General features: G+C 41.9%; 3 protein-coding genes and 1 non-coding gene across 4 annotated transcripts; 1 reads left to right on the top strand and 3 right to left on the bottom strand.

The window, feature by feature from the left end:
• Nucleotides 1-4,424: 4,424 nt before the first annotated feature.
• Nucleotides 4,425-5,359, bottom strand: LOC119894949 (histone H2A-like). Its single transcript, XM_038707671.1, has one exon. The coding sequence runs from the start codon at nucleotides 5,092-5,094 to the stop codon at nucleotides 4,711-4,713; it is 384 nt and encodes a 127-aa protein (XP_038563599.1). The 5' UTR covers nucleotides 5,095-5,359; the 3' UTR covers nucleotides 4,425-4,710.
• A 76-nt stretch (nucleotides 5,360-5,435) lies between these two features.
• Nucleotides 5,436-5,972, top strand: LOC119894946 (histone H3). The gene has a single exon (XM_038707668.1). It carries the CDS (start codon nucleotides 5,469-5,471, stop codon nucleotides 5,877-5,879), a length of 411 nt encoding a protein of 136 aa, XP_038563596.1. The 5' UTR covers nucleotides 5,436-5,468; the 3' UTR covers nucleotides 5,880-5,972.
• Nucleotides 5,973-9,012: 3,040 nt separating this feature from the next.
• On the bottom strand, nucleotides 9,013-9,085 carry trnav-cac. Its single transcript has one exon. It is a non-coding gene; the product is annotated as a tRNA-Val (tRNA).
• A 2,507-nt stretch (nucleotides 9,086-11,592) lies between these two features.
• Nucleotides 11,593-12,407, bottom strand: LOC119896128 (histone H1-like). Its single transcript, XM_038709617.1, has one exon. The coding sequence runs from the start codon at nucleotides 12,377-12,379 to the stop codon at nucleotides 11,747-11,749; it is 633 nt and encodes a 210-aa protein (XP_038565545.1). The 5' UTR covers nucleotides 12,380-12,407; the 3' UTR covers nucleotides 11,593-11,746.
• Between the last annotated feature and the right edge of the window lie 2,107 nt (nucleotides 12,408-14,514).

The raw sequence follows: 14,514 nt of genomic DNA on the forward strand, positions 1-14,514 counted from the left end.
TCTCAGTATCCCTAAATTATCCCACATCAACCTTCCCTTAATTGCACAGGTCTGTTCTTTTTCAATTATTTTCCCCACGGTATCATTTAGTCTATTCATAACTATTTTTGCAAGAATTTTATAGTCTACATTCATCAAAGTGACGTGTCTCCAATTATGTATTTCCTGAGGGTCTCCTTTCTTATAAATAAGTGATATAACTCCATCATAAAATGAGCTGTGTAATTTGCCTGTGTTGATGCCCTCGTTAAAAACTGAGATGTCATCTATACATGTTTGATAAAATTCACTAGGAAGTCCATCTGGACCTGGTGCTTTACCTTTATTTAATTCCAGGATGGCTTGTTTAACTTCATCTACAGTTATCGCTTCACTTAATGAATTTTGGCTAGCACCATGCATTTGAATGGGATCAAGAAATGTTTTTAATTGAGCCTCATTTGTATTTATTTTCTTGTACATTTTTTCACACAGTTCTCTAACAGTTTCCCTTTTTGTTTGCTCGTCTTTAATTAATTTGCCCATTATCATTTCTAATTCCGGCGATGTATTTGTTTCTTTTTGTGCATGTTTATTAAGCCTTGAGCATTACCAGAGGCTGCTATGTTATTGTCTAACCCTGCCTGTAAACAGAGCCAGTGAGACACATCATTGTTCATACGGGTCAATTCTGATTCAGTTTCACTGAGAATGTTTTTTTCTTCTTCCGTTTTAGGTCCACATATTTCAACATTAAAACTCCATATTTTTATTATATATTTAAATTTTTAAAAAAAGTCCAAGTCTTTCTTTCATGATCTCCCATAAACAAATATCTGATTTGGTTAAAATGTTCTTTAGTCCTTTACGATTTTGATTTCATTCTTCAATTCTGCAACTACATAATGAGTATTTAAGCAATTAACATTTAATTTCCAATAGCCTTTTGTCTCCGTTTTACCAAAGCGCAGAAGAGTTTCAACAGCTAAGTGATCAGAATTCACCAGTACCTTAGTTTTAAAACATCTTTTACAAGATTCACTCATATGTTTAAGTGCCCGTCCTTCTCTACAGGACCTGAGGGGCTGAAAGTGGATTCGATCATTAGCGTCTGTGTAAACGTTAAAGTCTCCACACAGGACGGTATGATATCCCACAACTAATAACTCGTGCAGTTTGGTTGAGGAGTCAGGAGGAGTATATACACATTTATAATTCTCATTTTGACACTTTCATAAAAACAATCAACTAATAAAATTCTCCCTGGAATAATTTCTCTAGTTTTAATAATATCCGCTCTGTTTTTAAAAAAAAAAGATACCTACACAGTCAGCTTTATCACAGCCAATCGAAATAATAGACGGACCTTTTGTCCACATAGAAGCTACATCTGCTTTATCTTCATTCGTTATCAATCTTAATCCTTGTGTGCATATAATATCATACCGTGAGTTAAGAAGGGTCATTTTCCTAGTTCTGTTCTCTAAGAGCCTCTCAAATTACATGTGGTAATTGAAAGTAAGGTCATATTGAGAGAGGTGTCATATCCAGAGATGCAAAATCAAACAGATACTTTCATTTAGACCTTGATTTTTGTCAGAGGTGACGTTTGTCTCTTTTGGGTAACACTCACATGTTCCTCTAGTTGTTCTGCAGCAGGGGAGTCCTCCCCTCCACTGGAGTCCAGCTCACTGCTGAGGGCCTGGATGCCAGACAAGCCTGGTTCTTCGCTCGCTGAGTCAGATGTTTCGTCCTCCTCCTCCTCCTCCTTTCCCTGACCCCCTGGACCATCCTCCAGACCTCCTCCTCCTCCTTTCCCTGACCCCCTGGACCATCCTCCAGACCTCCTCCTCCTCCTTTCCCTGACCCCCTGGACCATCCTCCAGACCTCCTCCTCCTCCTTTCCCTGACCCCCTGGACCATCCTCCAGACCTCCTTCTTCTCCACTGTCAGAGGAATCAGAGGAGTAAATGAAAGGCAGACTGACCTCAGCTGCCTGGTCCAGCAGGGACTTCATCTCTCCGTCCACCTCCTGTCGTTGCTGCAGTTGCTGTCTGTCTGTGGATGCCGCCTCTCCGATGTTCACGGCCGACGGATGTTGGAGACGCTGTTTTCTTCCTCCAGTTGCTGAAGGATGTCTCTTTATGGCTGCATCGAAGCCTCTCCCTCGGCCTCTCCCTCTTCCAAAGGGCAGTCGTATCCCTGCCTCCATCCTCTCGGTTCTCTGCGCCAGCTCTGGTTGAGTCACCATCTTCTCTGGTCTCTGGACCACAGGAGCCATGTTCACGGCTCTTTGTGTTGGCCGCGAGGAGCTCTGCACTGGGGCTGTCGTCTGTGGATCGTGGGCGCCCTCTTGTGGGGTCTGTGTTTGTGACTTCCTCTGTGCTCGAGCTTTGTTGCTGTAGGAGTGGGGGCGCTGGAAATAAGAATGCCCTCCTCCTCCACACAGACTGCATATTGCAGGGTTGTCACAGTCTTTGGCTTTATGGCCCAGACTCCCGCATCTCCAGCACTTCACTTCCTTGCAGTCCTTTACTTGGTGCCCGGCGCTACAGCAGATAAAACATCGCGCCACCTGACTGGGGTAGAAAATGCGGCCGCTGTAGGGACCAAGTGAGATGGAGTTCGGGATGCTCTTCCTTTGGTTTTGATTATCTCGTTGTATTCCAAACCGGTCTAAAGACTTGATCGGCTCAAATACAGCTTCATATCTTGATCCGACACTCGGCCTGTCCAGAAATTAACCACTATATTAACCATGTCAAGAGCAACAGATGATTCAACTTGCCAGTTTTTCCAATTGCCCTAATTTGCGTTTGCTGCATAATGCTCAAAAAGGCGTCGGAGTGCAGATTCTTGAAAGAAACACAGTTCGAACTCTCGTCTGTTAGGTAGAGCGATAAAAGAGTAAACGTCTTTTGCGTTGATCACATGGGATTTAAACAGCAGCTCCTTGCCCACATAGTCACGAGATGGAGGCTCTCCTTCCGCTGTGAATTTCAGCCTGGCCCAATTCTGGGAAAAGCGGGAGCCAAAAGACGCCATGTCCCCGGCTAGCTCCCCTTATTCCAGGCAGCAGTGGAGTTTTTAGGATTTAAAAACTGTTTTTTGTTTGTTTTGATCACTGTCGATTAGTAAACTACTAATAATGGACTTCAATTTCCTCCTTTGCCTCTTCCGCTCATCTTTCAGGTTTCTTCGTTGAACAAACTGATGAATTTGAGGGTCGACACGCGCTTTTTACATCTTATCTCCAGACGTAAAAGAGGACAGAAGGCGCGAGTTCCACTGGGCGGGGCCAAACTCAGCGGCTCCTCCTACATCTTTAGCAGCCATCTTAAAGACAAAAATGATTCCTTTTGATTATCTAATTGAATTATTTTCACGTTGGTCTACCTATTTTATAAGAAAACTTACACAAAATCATATTTTTATTGGCTGGAGCCAATCCCAGCTGACATCTGGCGAAAGGCTGTAAACTGGTTAATTTTGAATAATCAATACACAAACGGAGACAAATGTCCACAATACATTAATATCATATTACATATATGATATTGATTGAGTGAAGAAGTAGGTGAGTAGTAGTAGTTGACTGGTTTATTAAAGATAGAAGAGAAATCACAAAAGCCAACAGATCGTGTCGGCCACCAAAGGAAAGGGAAGGTTGTGTATTCATGTAATCAGTAACTTTACCTCCTTAAATATTTATTGCAAAAAGAGAAATAAATTGTACATGAGAATAAAGAAGCACTGATTCCTGATAAGTCACATATTGCATATAGATATTTTGCAAACATGTAATTTGTAATGTGGTTCTAAAGGTTAGTTTGCTGTCTAACTATGTGCGTTGTAAATGTTCTGATAATGATAATCCAGCACATCTTTGTAGTAGCATCCATGTTGACGCCACATTTTGACTTTAGAGCACATGAACACACTGAACCTTAAAGGAACGACTGAACCAGCTTAATACTAGAAACATGCCTGTAGGATACTACTGGAGTATCTGACCGAGCGTGAACAACTTGATAATATGATTCATACAACTAAACTATGTAGTGACACAAGTGTAATGGTTTCTTTTTATTTGTATGTATAAATATTGAATTACGTTTTTTACTTTACATTTTAAGAAATCTAACATATAAATAATATTTTAAATAATGCTGTTACTAAAAAAGAACCTTAGTGTAATTAATCTCATATTCCATAAATATTGAATTGTATTCATTGCTTTTAGTTTGGACTACCTTAGTTAATTGATGCTTTTGGCCAAAGTGAATCAGAGGAAACACATTCAACCATATAAATACAACATTGCAAGATTTTTGTTAATGTGACAACATGGCTGTAAATCATAAAGCCCAGAGATTTGATCTTTCCATACATTTATTCATTTAGCTGAGGCTTTTTTCCAAAGCCACTTATGAGGCCTCTGGAGCAACTAAGGGTTAAGTGTGTTGCTCAGGGACACACTGGGGTCTCCCAGTACCATCATCACCTAATGTTAACTGGTGGAAACAGTATTTAGTTTGTTTAGTTATTGGGGTAGTGTTATTTAGCCCAATTCACATTTATGCATTTTTAAAGGTCAGGAATGAGATTAAGAGAATCTTTGGAGCTACAGAAACTCTAATCATGAATTATAAGTCAGAGCAGGAAGTGTGTCTTTAGTTTGAGATGTGTGGCTCTTAAAAGAGCCGTTGTGTTGTTTGTTGTTGTTGTTGTTTACTTCTTGGCGGGCTTCTCGGTCTTCTTGGGCAGCAGGACCGCCTGGATGTTGGGCAGCACGCCGCCCTGAGCGATGGTGACTCCGCCCAGCAGCTTGTTGAGCTCCTCGTCGTTGCGGACGGCCAGCTGCAGGTGACGGGGGATGATCCTGGTCTTCTTGTTGTCGCGGGCGGCGTTTCCGGCCAGCTCCAGGATCTCAGCGGTCAGGTACTCCAGCACCGCCGCCAGGTACACGGGGGCTCCGGCACCGACGCGCTCCGCGTAGTTTCCTTTACGCAGCAGTCTGTGGACACGGCCGACGGGAAACTGCAGCCCGGCGCGGGAGGAGCGGGTCTTTGCCTTTGCTCTGGCTTTGCCTCCGGTTTTACCTCTTCCAGACATCGTGTGATCTTTCTAGAGTAGAGACTCAAAGAAAATGTGGCCCCGGCAGCCAAAACCCTCCTTTATATGTCCGCGCAGCGCGCGGGACGGTTTCTTCCAGACCAACCAGGAAAGAGGCTTCCTGCAGAGCAGCAGAGGGCGGCCCGCTCTGCGTTTAGGCGGAAAGTTTGAAGGGATTTTCCGCCAATAAGCGGCGGAGATTCAGGCGGTGGGTCGCTCCTCTAGGCGGTGCTGAGCTCCAGCAGGGGCCCCTCACCAATCAGGAGCCGGAGGTCTGAAGCAGCGTCACCGCTTCGCAGCCGGTCCCGCAGTTTAAGAGCAGCGCGGCTCCTCTCTTCACTACACTTTTCTCCTGTTTAGAGAAACGAGACGCGATGGCCAGAACCAAGCAGACCGCCCGTAAATCCACCGGAGGAAAAGCTCCCAGGAAGCAGCTGGCCACCAAGGCTGCCCGTAAGAGCGCCCCGGCCACCGGCGGAGTGAAGAAGCCCCACCGCTACAGGCCCGGTACCGTGGCTCTCCGAGAGATCCGCCGCTACCAGAAGTCCACCGAGCTGCTGATCCGCAAGCTGCCCTTCCAGCGCCTGGTGAGGGAGATCGCTCAGGACTTCAAGACCGACCTGCGCTTCCAGAGCTCCGCCGTCATGGCTCTGCAGGAGGCCAGCGAGGCTTACCTGGTCGGCCTCTTCGAGGACACCAACCTGTGCGCCATCCACGCCAAGAGGGTCACCATCATGCCCAAAGACATCCAGCTGGCCCGACGCATCCGCGGAGAGAGGGCTTAAACTCCCCCCACACCTCTTTACACCACAACGGCTCTTTTAAGAGCCTCCTCACTAAAGCTCAAGAGCTCCTTCCTCTGATCATGTTCATGTATTTTGATGGATTATGTTCACGAAAACCACTACATATTCAAACACTGATGCTCACAGTAAGAAAATATCTTATTTACAGAAACTTAATATTTCATCAACAAGTTCAAATAAGCTGAAATCTGATCGCTGAGTTCAGCAATTATGACTTTATGCCAAAATGAATCTCCTTCACATCAGGCTGCTTACAATATTGGAAATGTCTTGTTTTGAACAAATGATTTGCCGTCATTTTCAGATTTCTTATAAAAGTAGGCCTATTTAAAAACAGAAATTGGCTACAGCCTGTGAGAAGTTAAATATAAAAATTGAACAAACTGTTAAAATAGAACATTTTCAGAGTATTAGAGCGCTGCTGAAAGAGAGAAGACAGCTAATAAACTACATTCTTACTGCAACCAATAACCACCAGAAAATAATTGTTGGACCTGCAGAATGGCCCCTGATGAAGCTTCACTGAGGCAGACCGGGTTGTAACAACACCAATTACACATAAGATAGTTAGGTGATCATTTTAGTTCTTACCTGCTTCCTCCCTGATCTGGCACGGTGGTTATCAAGATTTTGAGGTAAGAGTAAATTTTTCCGACCAAGACTACATTTTGTTTAGTGTCTATAGACTCAGATGTTAAAAATGTGTTGTGCAGAATTTAAACACATGTACAGAGTGTGTTCAGGGACAACACGGATAGTGTCAAATTCAACACAATAGATGTGTAAACTTTTTTAACACACAAATGTGTCATTTTAACACAAGTTGTGTCGGGTCATTTAACACACCGCGGTGTAGCTGACGACCAAAAACTGCAAACGTGCAACACAAGTAAATGTTGTTGCCAGGAACTAATGGAGAGAAAGATATGTGAAAAAAAGCCATTTAATCAACGGTGAAATGTCGACAGGCTACAGAATACATGAGCACAACAAAATGTTACCGCTCAACTCGACACGTTCATGCAATTCCTAAAAACATATAGGATATATAACATACATACATAAAACAACAAGTTTGCCTGAGTTTTTGATTTAGGATGTAATAAAAAACCAAAGCATGCGATGACTTAGATGACTACATCATAACTGTACCTTTACACTACATGGGAAGTGTTTCCAACATAACATAGTTGAAAATAGTGCAAACACATTTTAAATACATGTACAATAAAACCTTTAGGCGTCTTTAAATTGTCAATTACATTAACAGTTGAAATTACATTGTTAATTTGAAAATGAATAAATTAGTGGATTCATTACACGTTCAAAGACAATAAGGACCATCTGCCTTCTTGAGAACTAAACAATCTTGTACCTCGGGTTTAAGTATAGTTCATGTGTATTGATTATTGATTATGTCTAAAAGGCCTGACTGCATCAGACAGCTTGATCATTTCAAATTCTTTACTTTTTTTATAGCATAGGCATAAAAATGCTCATCAAAGTTCTTTACTGTAAGACGTCTTACACACATTAGAAAGGATTCAGCACGAGTTATTTCCCCAAACACTGGCTCTCCTTTGTCGTCTACTTTAAAGTGGCAGAACAGATCCAGTTCTGTAAGTCTGGCCGAGCGCACCAACAGTGTTTGCAACATGGACAGTGCTGTTCGAAGCAATGCTGTGACAGGGGCAACAAAAGACTGGGAAAGTTGAGGAATGCTCAAAAAACAGCTGTTTGGATCTTTCCACCGGTGAACAGGTTAAGTGGAAACAGGTGAGCGTCATGATTGGGTATAAAAGGAGTCATTCACAAGCAAGGATGTGGAGAGGTTCACCATTTTGTGAACAACTGTGTGAGCAAACAGCCCAGCAGTTTAAGAACAACGTTTCTCAACGAGCAATTGCAAGATATTTAGGGATTTCATCATCTATGCTCCATAATATCATCAAAAGATTCAGAGAATCTGGAGAAATCTCTGCACATAAGCGGCAAGGCTGAAAACAAAGGTTGAATGCCTGTAACCTTCGACCCCTCAGGCGGCACTGCATTAAAGTCAGCTGCAGTTCAGATCACAACGTGGCACCGTTTGTTCTGTTTATTGAGCTGCTTGGTGGAGAATGATCAACTCTGCATGTTAAACTTGAAGCACTTCCAGCACAGAACCCATCACTCTGCAAAAGACTCGGGAAGCTCCGTGTAAGTGACATGTGGAGTGTGTTTTGCTTATTTGAAGTTTTACAAAGAATTCTCTTTGATCGGAAGCAAAAGGTAAACCATGTTTCTGCCCGGCCTCCAACCGGGGGACCTTTTGCGTGTTAAGCGAATGTGAAGGTGATGCTTTCAGGAACACACAAGAAATTGGTCTTTCATGCGTATGTGCAGTGTTCTGACCGTCCAAAACTAAATTCAGACCAGGTTTATAATCGTTAACAAAAACTAGGTGTGAAAAAACATTTCCTGAAATAAAATAAGTGTTTACAAAAGAACAATAACTCACCCAGAGTACAGTGATTGTCAGCTCCTCTTGTGTTGGATCATGCAGCGATCAAGACTAAAACGAACACTGAAACTTATAAAATCTAAATAATACGTTTACCATCTTCAGTGGGGGCATCAGTCAGAATGCACAGAAGTAAGCCAGGAAACTTGGAATATCCTTTGAACAACGTTTTATTTCTTCCAACTTAAAGGTTGCATTTGTCAACATACTGAGGGGAAAAAAGCCCCCATGTGGAAGTGAAAGGCAGTGCAATCCTTAAATAAAGTGTGACCAGGTGAACTCACTCAGGTCAATGAGGAGGAATGAAAGGTGACAGCAGGAGCCAATCAGTGATGAGAAAAGAAAGGAAAGGAAGTGAATAAAAATAGAGTTAAATTGGGGTTATTTACTAGACTAAGCATTTTCAAAAAATAAAACTTGAACTAGCAAACCTGCTTTAAACAAAATAAAAACTAAGAAAAAATGCAAAACTATAGTAACCTTGGTTTTATGCTGTGTGAACTCAACTAAGATTTGACAATGAGCTGTTAGTGAGCGTCACCTTCAGGAACACACAGTTCTGGGCCAAACGTTGAACTACTGATCATATTTTACAAAGAAATAACATCATGTTTCCGCCCGGTTTCGAACCGGGGACCTTTCGCGTGTGAGGCGAACGTGATAACCACTACACTACGGAAACTGATTCTCTACCATGACCCCCCCCCCCCCTCTCTTCTATACATTCTCTATAGCAATACTTGTCACTACGGGTGTCATATATTTTTGGCCACAAGCGGGATTTTGGTGGCGCTGTTTCCCCCTTTTGGTCAAAAGTAAGGAGATCAGAACAGACAGCATCTGTTCCAGCAGCAGACACATAAACACAAGAAGTGAGATCTGAAGGTTCATTAGTGTGAATGCTGAAGGCTGAAGGCTGAAGGCATTCACACTATTGTTATCCAAAGCTTTATTATTATTCTTCCGTATGTTTTTTGGCCTTCGATAACTTCAGCATACTTTGTGCTACTACTACAACTTGGTACTACTATTACTACTACTACTACTTTAGAATGTAGGCACTCAGCTGATTGAGATGATGTAATCAGGTCAGTTTGATTGACAGACACACAAGCACACACACAGAAACACACACACACAAATTACAAAATAAAAGCCCTATTGTGTTAATCTTAGTCAGGTTGAAAAAGGCTTCTCAATAGTTCTCCGGAAACCAAATTCTTCCAAATTAAAACCACAGACAGTTAAAGCATCTTAACAGGGAATTCAGGATGAGGCTGATTTTTCAAGATAAAATCCCTCGATGGTGACAAGACCACCTATTGTTTGTGTTATGTCCTATCTGACCTATTGTTTCAAAATAAAAGCCCAAACACAGTACCTTTCACTGCAGGATGTGACACCCAGCTTCTTGAGCCTTCTTGACCTTATTGAACCTTAAAAAGCTCAACAGTTTTGATACATAATAGGCAGTATTCAACTTTTACATATCACAGACTAACTGTCCAACGGCAAGTGGCAGGTGAAGCTGGGAAAACATGTGTCTGACTCCTGGACTGTCAGCACTGGTTCCCCTCAAGGCTGTGTTCTTTCCCCTCTGCTCTCGTCCCTGTACAACGACAGCTATACCTCCAGTCACCAGACCACCAAGGTCCTGAAGTGTGAAGGATCAGGAGCAGATCTATCTTCCGTCCATCCGTCCGTCCGTCCGTCCGCCCGCCCGCCCGCCTGCCTGCCTGCCTGCCTGCCTGCCTGCCTGCCTGCCTGCCTGCCTGCCTGTCTTCCCCCTTAACTGTCTGCCTGTTTCCCCCTTAACTTTCTGTCCCTCTATCTTTTTTCTTTTGACCGACTCATTTCAATTTCCATTTATTACAGTATAACACATTTCATCATTTTAGCAACTTATTTTAGCTTCCAAGCTCTTTTTCAGTGAATTGCAACCCTAATACTTAATTTTGCATTTGATTAAATTGCTTCTGCATTTTCTGCAATCTTTTGCCGTATTTTTGTGCATTTGAATTAAGCTTTTTTGCATTTTCTGCGGTGTTTCGCAATTTTTTGTGCATTTGAATTAAACTCTTCAGCATTTTTCCGCAGTTTTTTGCAAGTTCGTTCCAGCTTCAGCATTCACACACACCTTCTGCAGGAAGTGCAAATTTTCTAGTTACATTTAGTTGTCATGCATTATGTTATTACATTATAACCATCATTTAAACAAATGCAGGGTAAAGTGGGGTAAGACGCCCCCTCTCAGCTCAATGTCTATTTTCTGACACATTAAAGAACATTTTTGTTATTTTTTTTGTATCTTTAAGAAGGCCGTGCTCAGGGCAACATATTATAAAGTGAAATAAATACCTACAGTTGACAAATTAATGTGTATTTAATCAAATGTATTTTTCAGGAAAAACTTTTATTCCACATGGGGTAAGATCTTTCTCTCGAAACAATTGCATAACTGGTCTTAAGGCTCCCCTTAATGTAAATATATATATATATATATATATATATATATATATATATATATTATATAAATTATTTCCTTTCCACTGAACATTCATTTCACTTATCTACAAATTAAAATAATGGTATTAAATCTATTTATAAACTAATTCTAAATGTAACCTATATTTTAATTGTCTGTATAAAGTTCATTCTAAGTTGGATGTTAATAAACTCACCTGTCACCTGTTTGGTGTAAAAAATAACATCTTGTTGGTGAAACAGCTGATAAAAGAGAGAGGTTTGAATTTTCATGCTATTTCTTTTTGGTTTGATTTTGACAAACATATAGCCTACTGACAAAAACTGATATGTAACTTTTTTTTCTTTTTAAATTCCAACTTCTCTGTAAACATTACTTACATAATAAACTTGTAAAATAATGATTTGACTGGTGCCAGTTTAGTTTTAACAGCGATCACCTCGGCGTCGTCCAACGAGCTCCAGGCTCTGTGGGCTTCAGCCTGACCCTCCAGAACAGCAGCCGACCAGGACTCCTGATGTGCAAATGAAACCCAGTTTAGCTTTGTTACGCATTTTACTCCCAATAAAAACACGTGGAAAGATGAAGAGTAACATGATAAAGTAAAAAATATAGAAGTGATTAATGTAGAAAACACAGTTGGTCTATGATGCTATGTTACAGATATTATCTCAGTGCTCTGTGTTACTGTTACATGTTATATAATTATTTATATTGTGTTATTTGGGGCTCAGCTGGCAGCTCAGAGTGTAACAAGGTGTTTTAGTTGTACTAATAAATGAGGAAGCCTCTTTAGTGAAGCTGTGGTGGTTCTTAAAAGAACCTTTGGTGCACTGAGTGCTGGATTAAAGAGCCGCTTCACTTCTTGGTCTTCTTGGCTGCAGTTTTCTTTAGCGGAGCTTTCTTGGCAGCGGGCTTCTTGGCCGCCTTGAGCTTTTTAACGGGGGTCTTCTTGGGACTCTTCTTCGCTAGCGGCTTTTTCACGGCTTTCTTCGCCGGTGCCTTCTTCTTCGGGGACTTCTTGGCCGCTGCTGCCGCTGCCGGTTTCTTGGCCGCTGGCTTCTTAGCTGCCGGTTTCTTGGCCGCTGTAACTTTCTTGGCGGCGGCTGCGGGCTTCTTGGCTTTAACGGGAGCTTTCTTCTTCGGCGCCGCTTTCTTGACAGGTTTGGCGGCTTTGGGCTCCTTCTTGGCGAGCTTGAAGGAGCCGGAGGCCCCGGTCCCTTTAGTTTGTCCCAGGGTTCCTCCGGTCACCAGCTTAGTCACGGCGGTGTTGATGCGTTTGTTGGCTTTGGTCACATCGACGCCTTTTGCCGCCAGAACCTTCTTAATGGCCGCCAGCGAGATCCCCTTGCGCTCCTTGGACTCAGCCACGGCGCTGATGATGAGCTTCGGGAGGGTCGGGCCCTCCTTCTTGGGACGGGGAGCCGCCTTCTTCTTCGGGGCTTTAGCCGGGGCTTTGACCGGGGCCGCTGCTGGAGCTTCTTCCGCCATCTCTGCGTCTCTGTCTGCTGTGTTTGTCTGAAGGTGTCCGAGCTGAGAGGAGGCGGGACTTATAAAGCACATGAGAACCGTGGAGAGGCAACACACGCAGCCGCTCCGCCGCCCGCCGCAAATGTGGCGACACTTGTGTTTTCTCTTCCGCATTTTGGCGATAAAATACACAGAAGACGAACGTTTTAGACCATAAATGTAATTTTATGAGTGAGAAAAAGTTCTTCGCTTCAGACTGAGTTCGTGTTTGGCGACCAGGACTCGTTCATTTAATCCCAGGATGCTTCAAACCTCTCCAACACACCATCACTTTGGACAACTTGCGGCGAGTTTTCTTCACATTTCGTCTCTAAAAATGACTAAAAAGAATTTCTATTAAATGTGACCGTGGTTTTCCAGTAAGCGGAGACGTGTAGGGATAAAATAAAACTGAAATAACTGCAGTAATGTGATTAATTTAGCTTTAATCAGAGACGTTTTCTGTGGGGGTAAACACACGGTTGCTGTCGGGGACTCAGTCGGTTGGATGGACTCCTGTCACAGATGGATCTGCTGGAAAAGACTTTCCGTTTCCACCAAATGTTACATTTAACATGACAGAACAGAAAGTAGCCTGCAATTTCTTTCCTGTACAGAGACCTGACTTATTGTAATAACTTTGGACGGTTGGATGGACTCCTGTCACAGATTGAATCAGAATCAGCTTTATTGCCAGTTATGTGAACGCATACGAGGAATTTGACTCTGGATTGCCCACGATGTGCTTACTCATACAAAAATACAAAATCCCAATAATAAAAATAAAACCATACACAGACTTCAGTGTAGACAACACAAATATACACACTATGAACAAAAACAATATAGACATATTGACAAATAGTGCAGTGAGCAGAGTGCAAAGGATGCAGGAATAAATAAGTATTTTGTGCAGGAGTAATGACTTGAGGTAGGTCCAGTATCTACAATATGACAACAGTATGAACAGCACTGAAGTAGAGAATGGTGAATAAATAATAAGTGTTAGCCAGTAAACAGGTGGCTGATTAGAGGCAGAGTTTCTGGGTTATTGCACAAGAATTGTTCCTGACACCATGAGTCAGAAATCAGCTGTTCATCAGAGTAAAATTATCTGCTGGAAAAGACTTTCTATTTCCACCAAATGTTATATTTAACATGAAAGAACTGACAACAGAAAGTCCTGTTTCTCCCCTCTGCTGTACAGAGACCTGACTTATTGAAATAACTTTGATCAGGTCAGTTCCATTTACTCATTTTGCAGATGCTTTTATCCAAAGTGACTTACATTTGAGAAACAACATACAAGCATCAAATGCAGCACGAGATCTACAAGTGACAATACATATAACTTTTATTCGATATTTAAACGTTATTTAAAATATTTTCTGGGTAATTATTGTCATCTGAATTCAGGCCATTATTAATTAAAACTGAGGTTTTAACATCAGCTTTGTGTTTTATTTGGAAATTTAGGACTTAAGAGCTTCCTTTTATTTTTTATTTAAGTTACACATAATGGGTCTCTCTATAGGCAAATATATTTTTAGACTCATCTAAATATGACTTAAACATGGAAAATATTAAAATCAATGTGATTTAACAGACTTTATGTTATTATTGAGAGTGATTGATGAAACAAATATCTGCTATAAATCTGCATCATAACATAAGTTCTTTGTAAAAGAGGTAAAACCTTTAAGCATAAATTAAAATCTAAATATTTTGGGTGGAATCAATGTTTATGTTCATTAAAAAAACATGTATGGTTTTCATCTGTCGCCAGTTAAGCTCTGAGTTCTGTTGTAGTTGTTGTCTTAGTGGGTTTGATTCTGTCATCGGTGTACTTGTGTTAAAACCGGATCTTGTTTTTGTGCTGGTCCCTCGGCTGGTTCAGGTCTGTCGTGGACAGCTGACTCCCAAAGCATTTTATATTCTTAATATTCTGTGCGGTGGTTAGTTTGTGGTCTTTCACAGCAACCGATTGTTGACAGACAAAGTCGACGTCTTGCTCCATGCAAGTGAGGTCGATCCAAGTCTAGCAATTCAATCTAACAACATAACATTAGACAGTGAGGCTGGCAGTGTCGTGTTGCATCTCCTGTGTGTTATAATTT

Source organism: Micropterus salmoides, unplaced genomic scaffold, assembly GCF_014851395.1.
Source record: "Micropterus salmoides isolate LMB-PRFRI ecotype aquatic unplaced genomic scaffold, ASM1485139v1 Ms_hic_scaffold_9, whole genome shotgun sequence".
NCBI classification, from domain to species: Eukaryota; Metazoa; Chordata; class Actinopteri; order Centrarchiformes; family Centrarchidae; genus Micropterus; species Micropterus salmoides.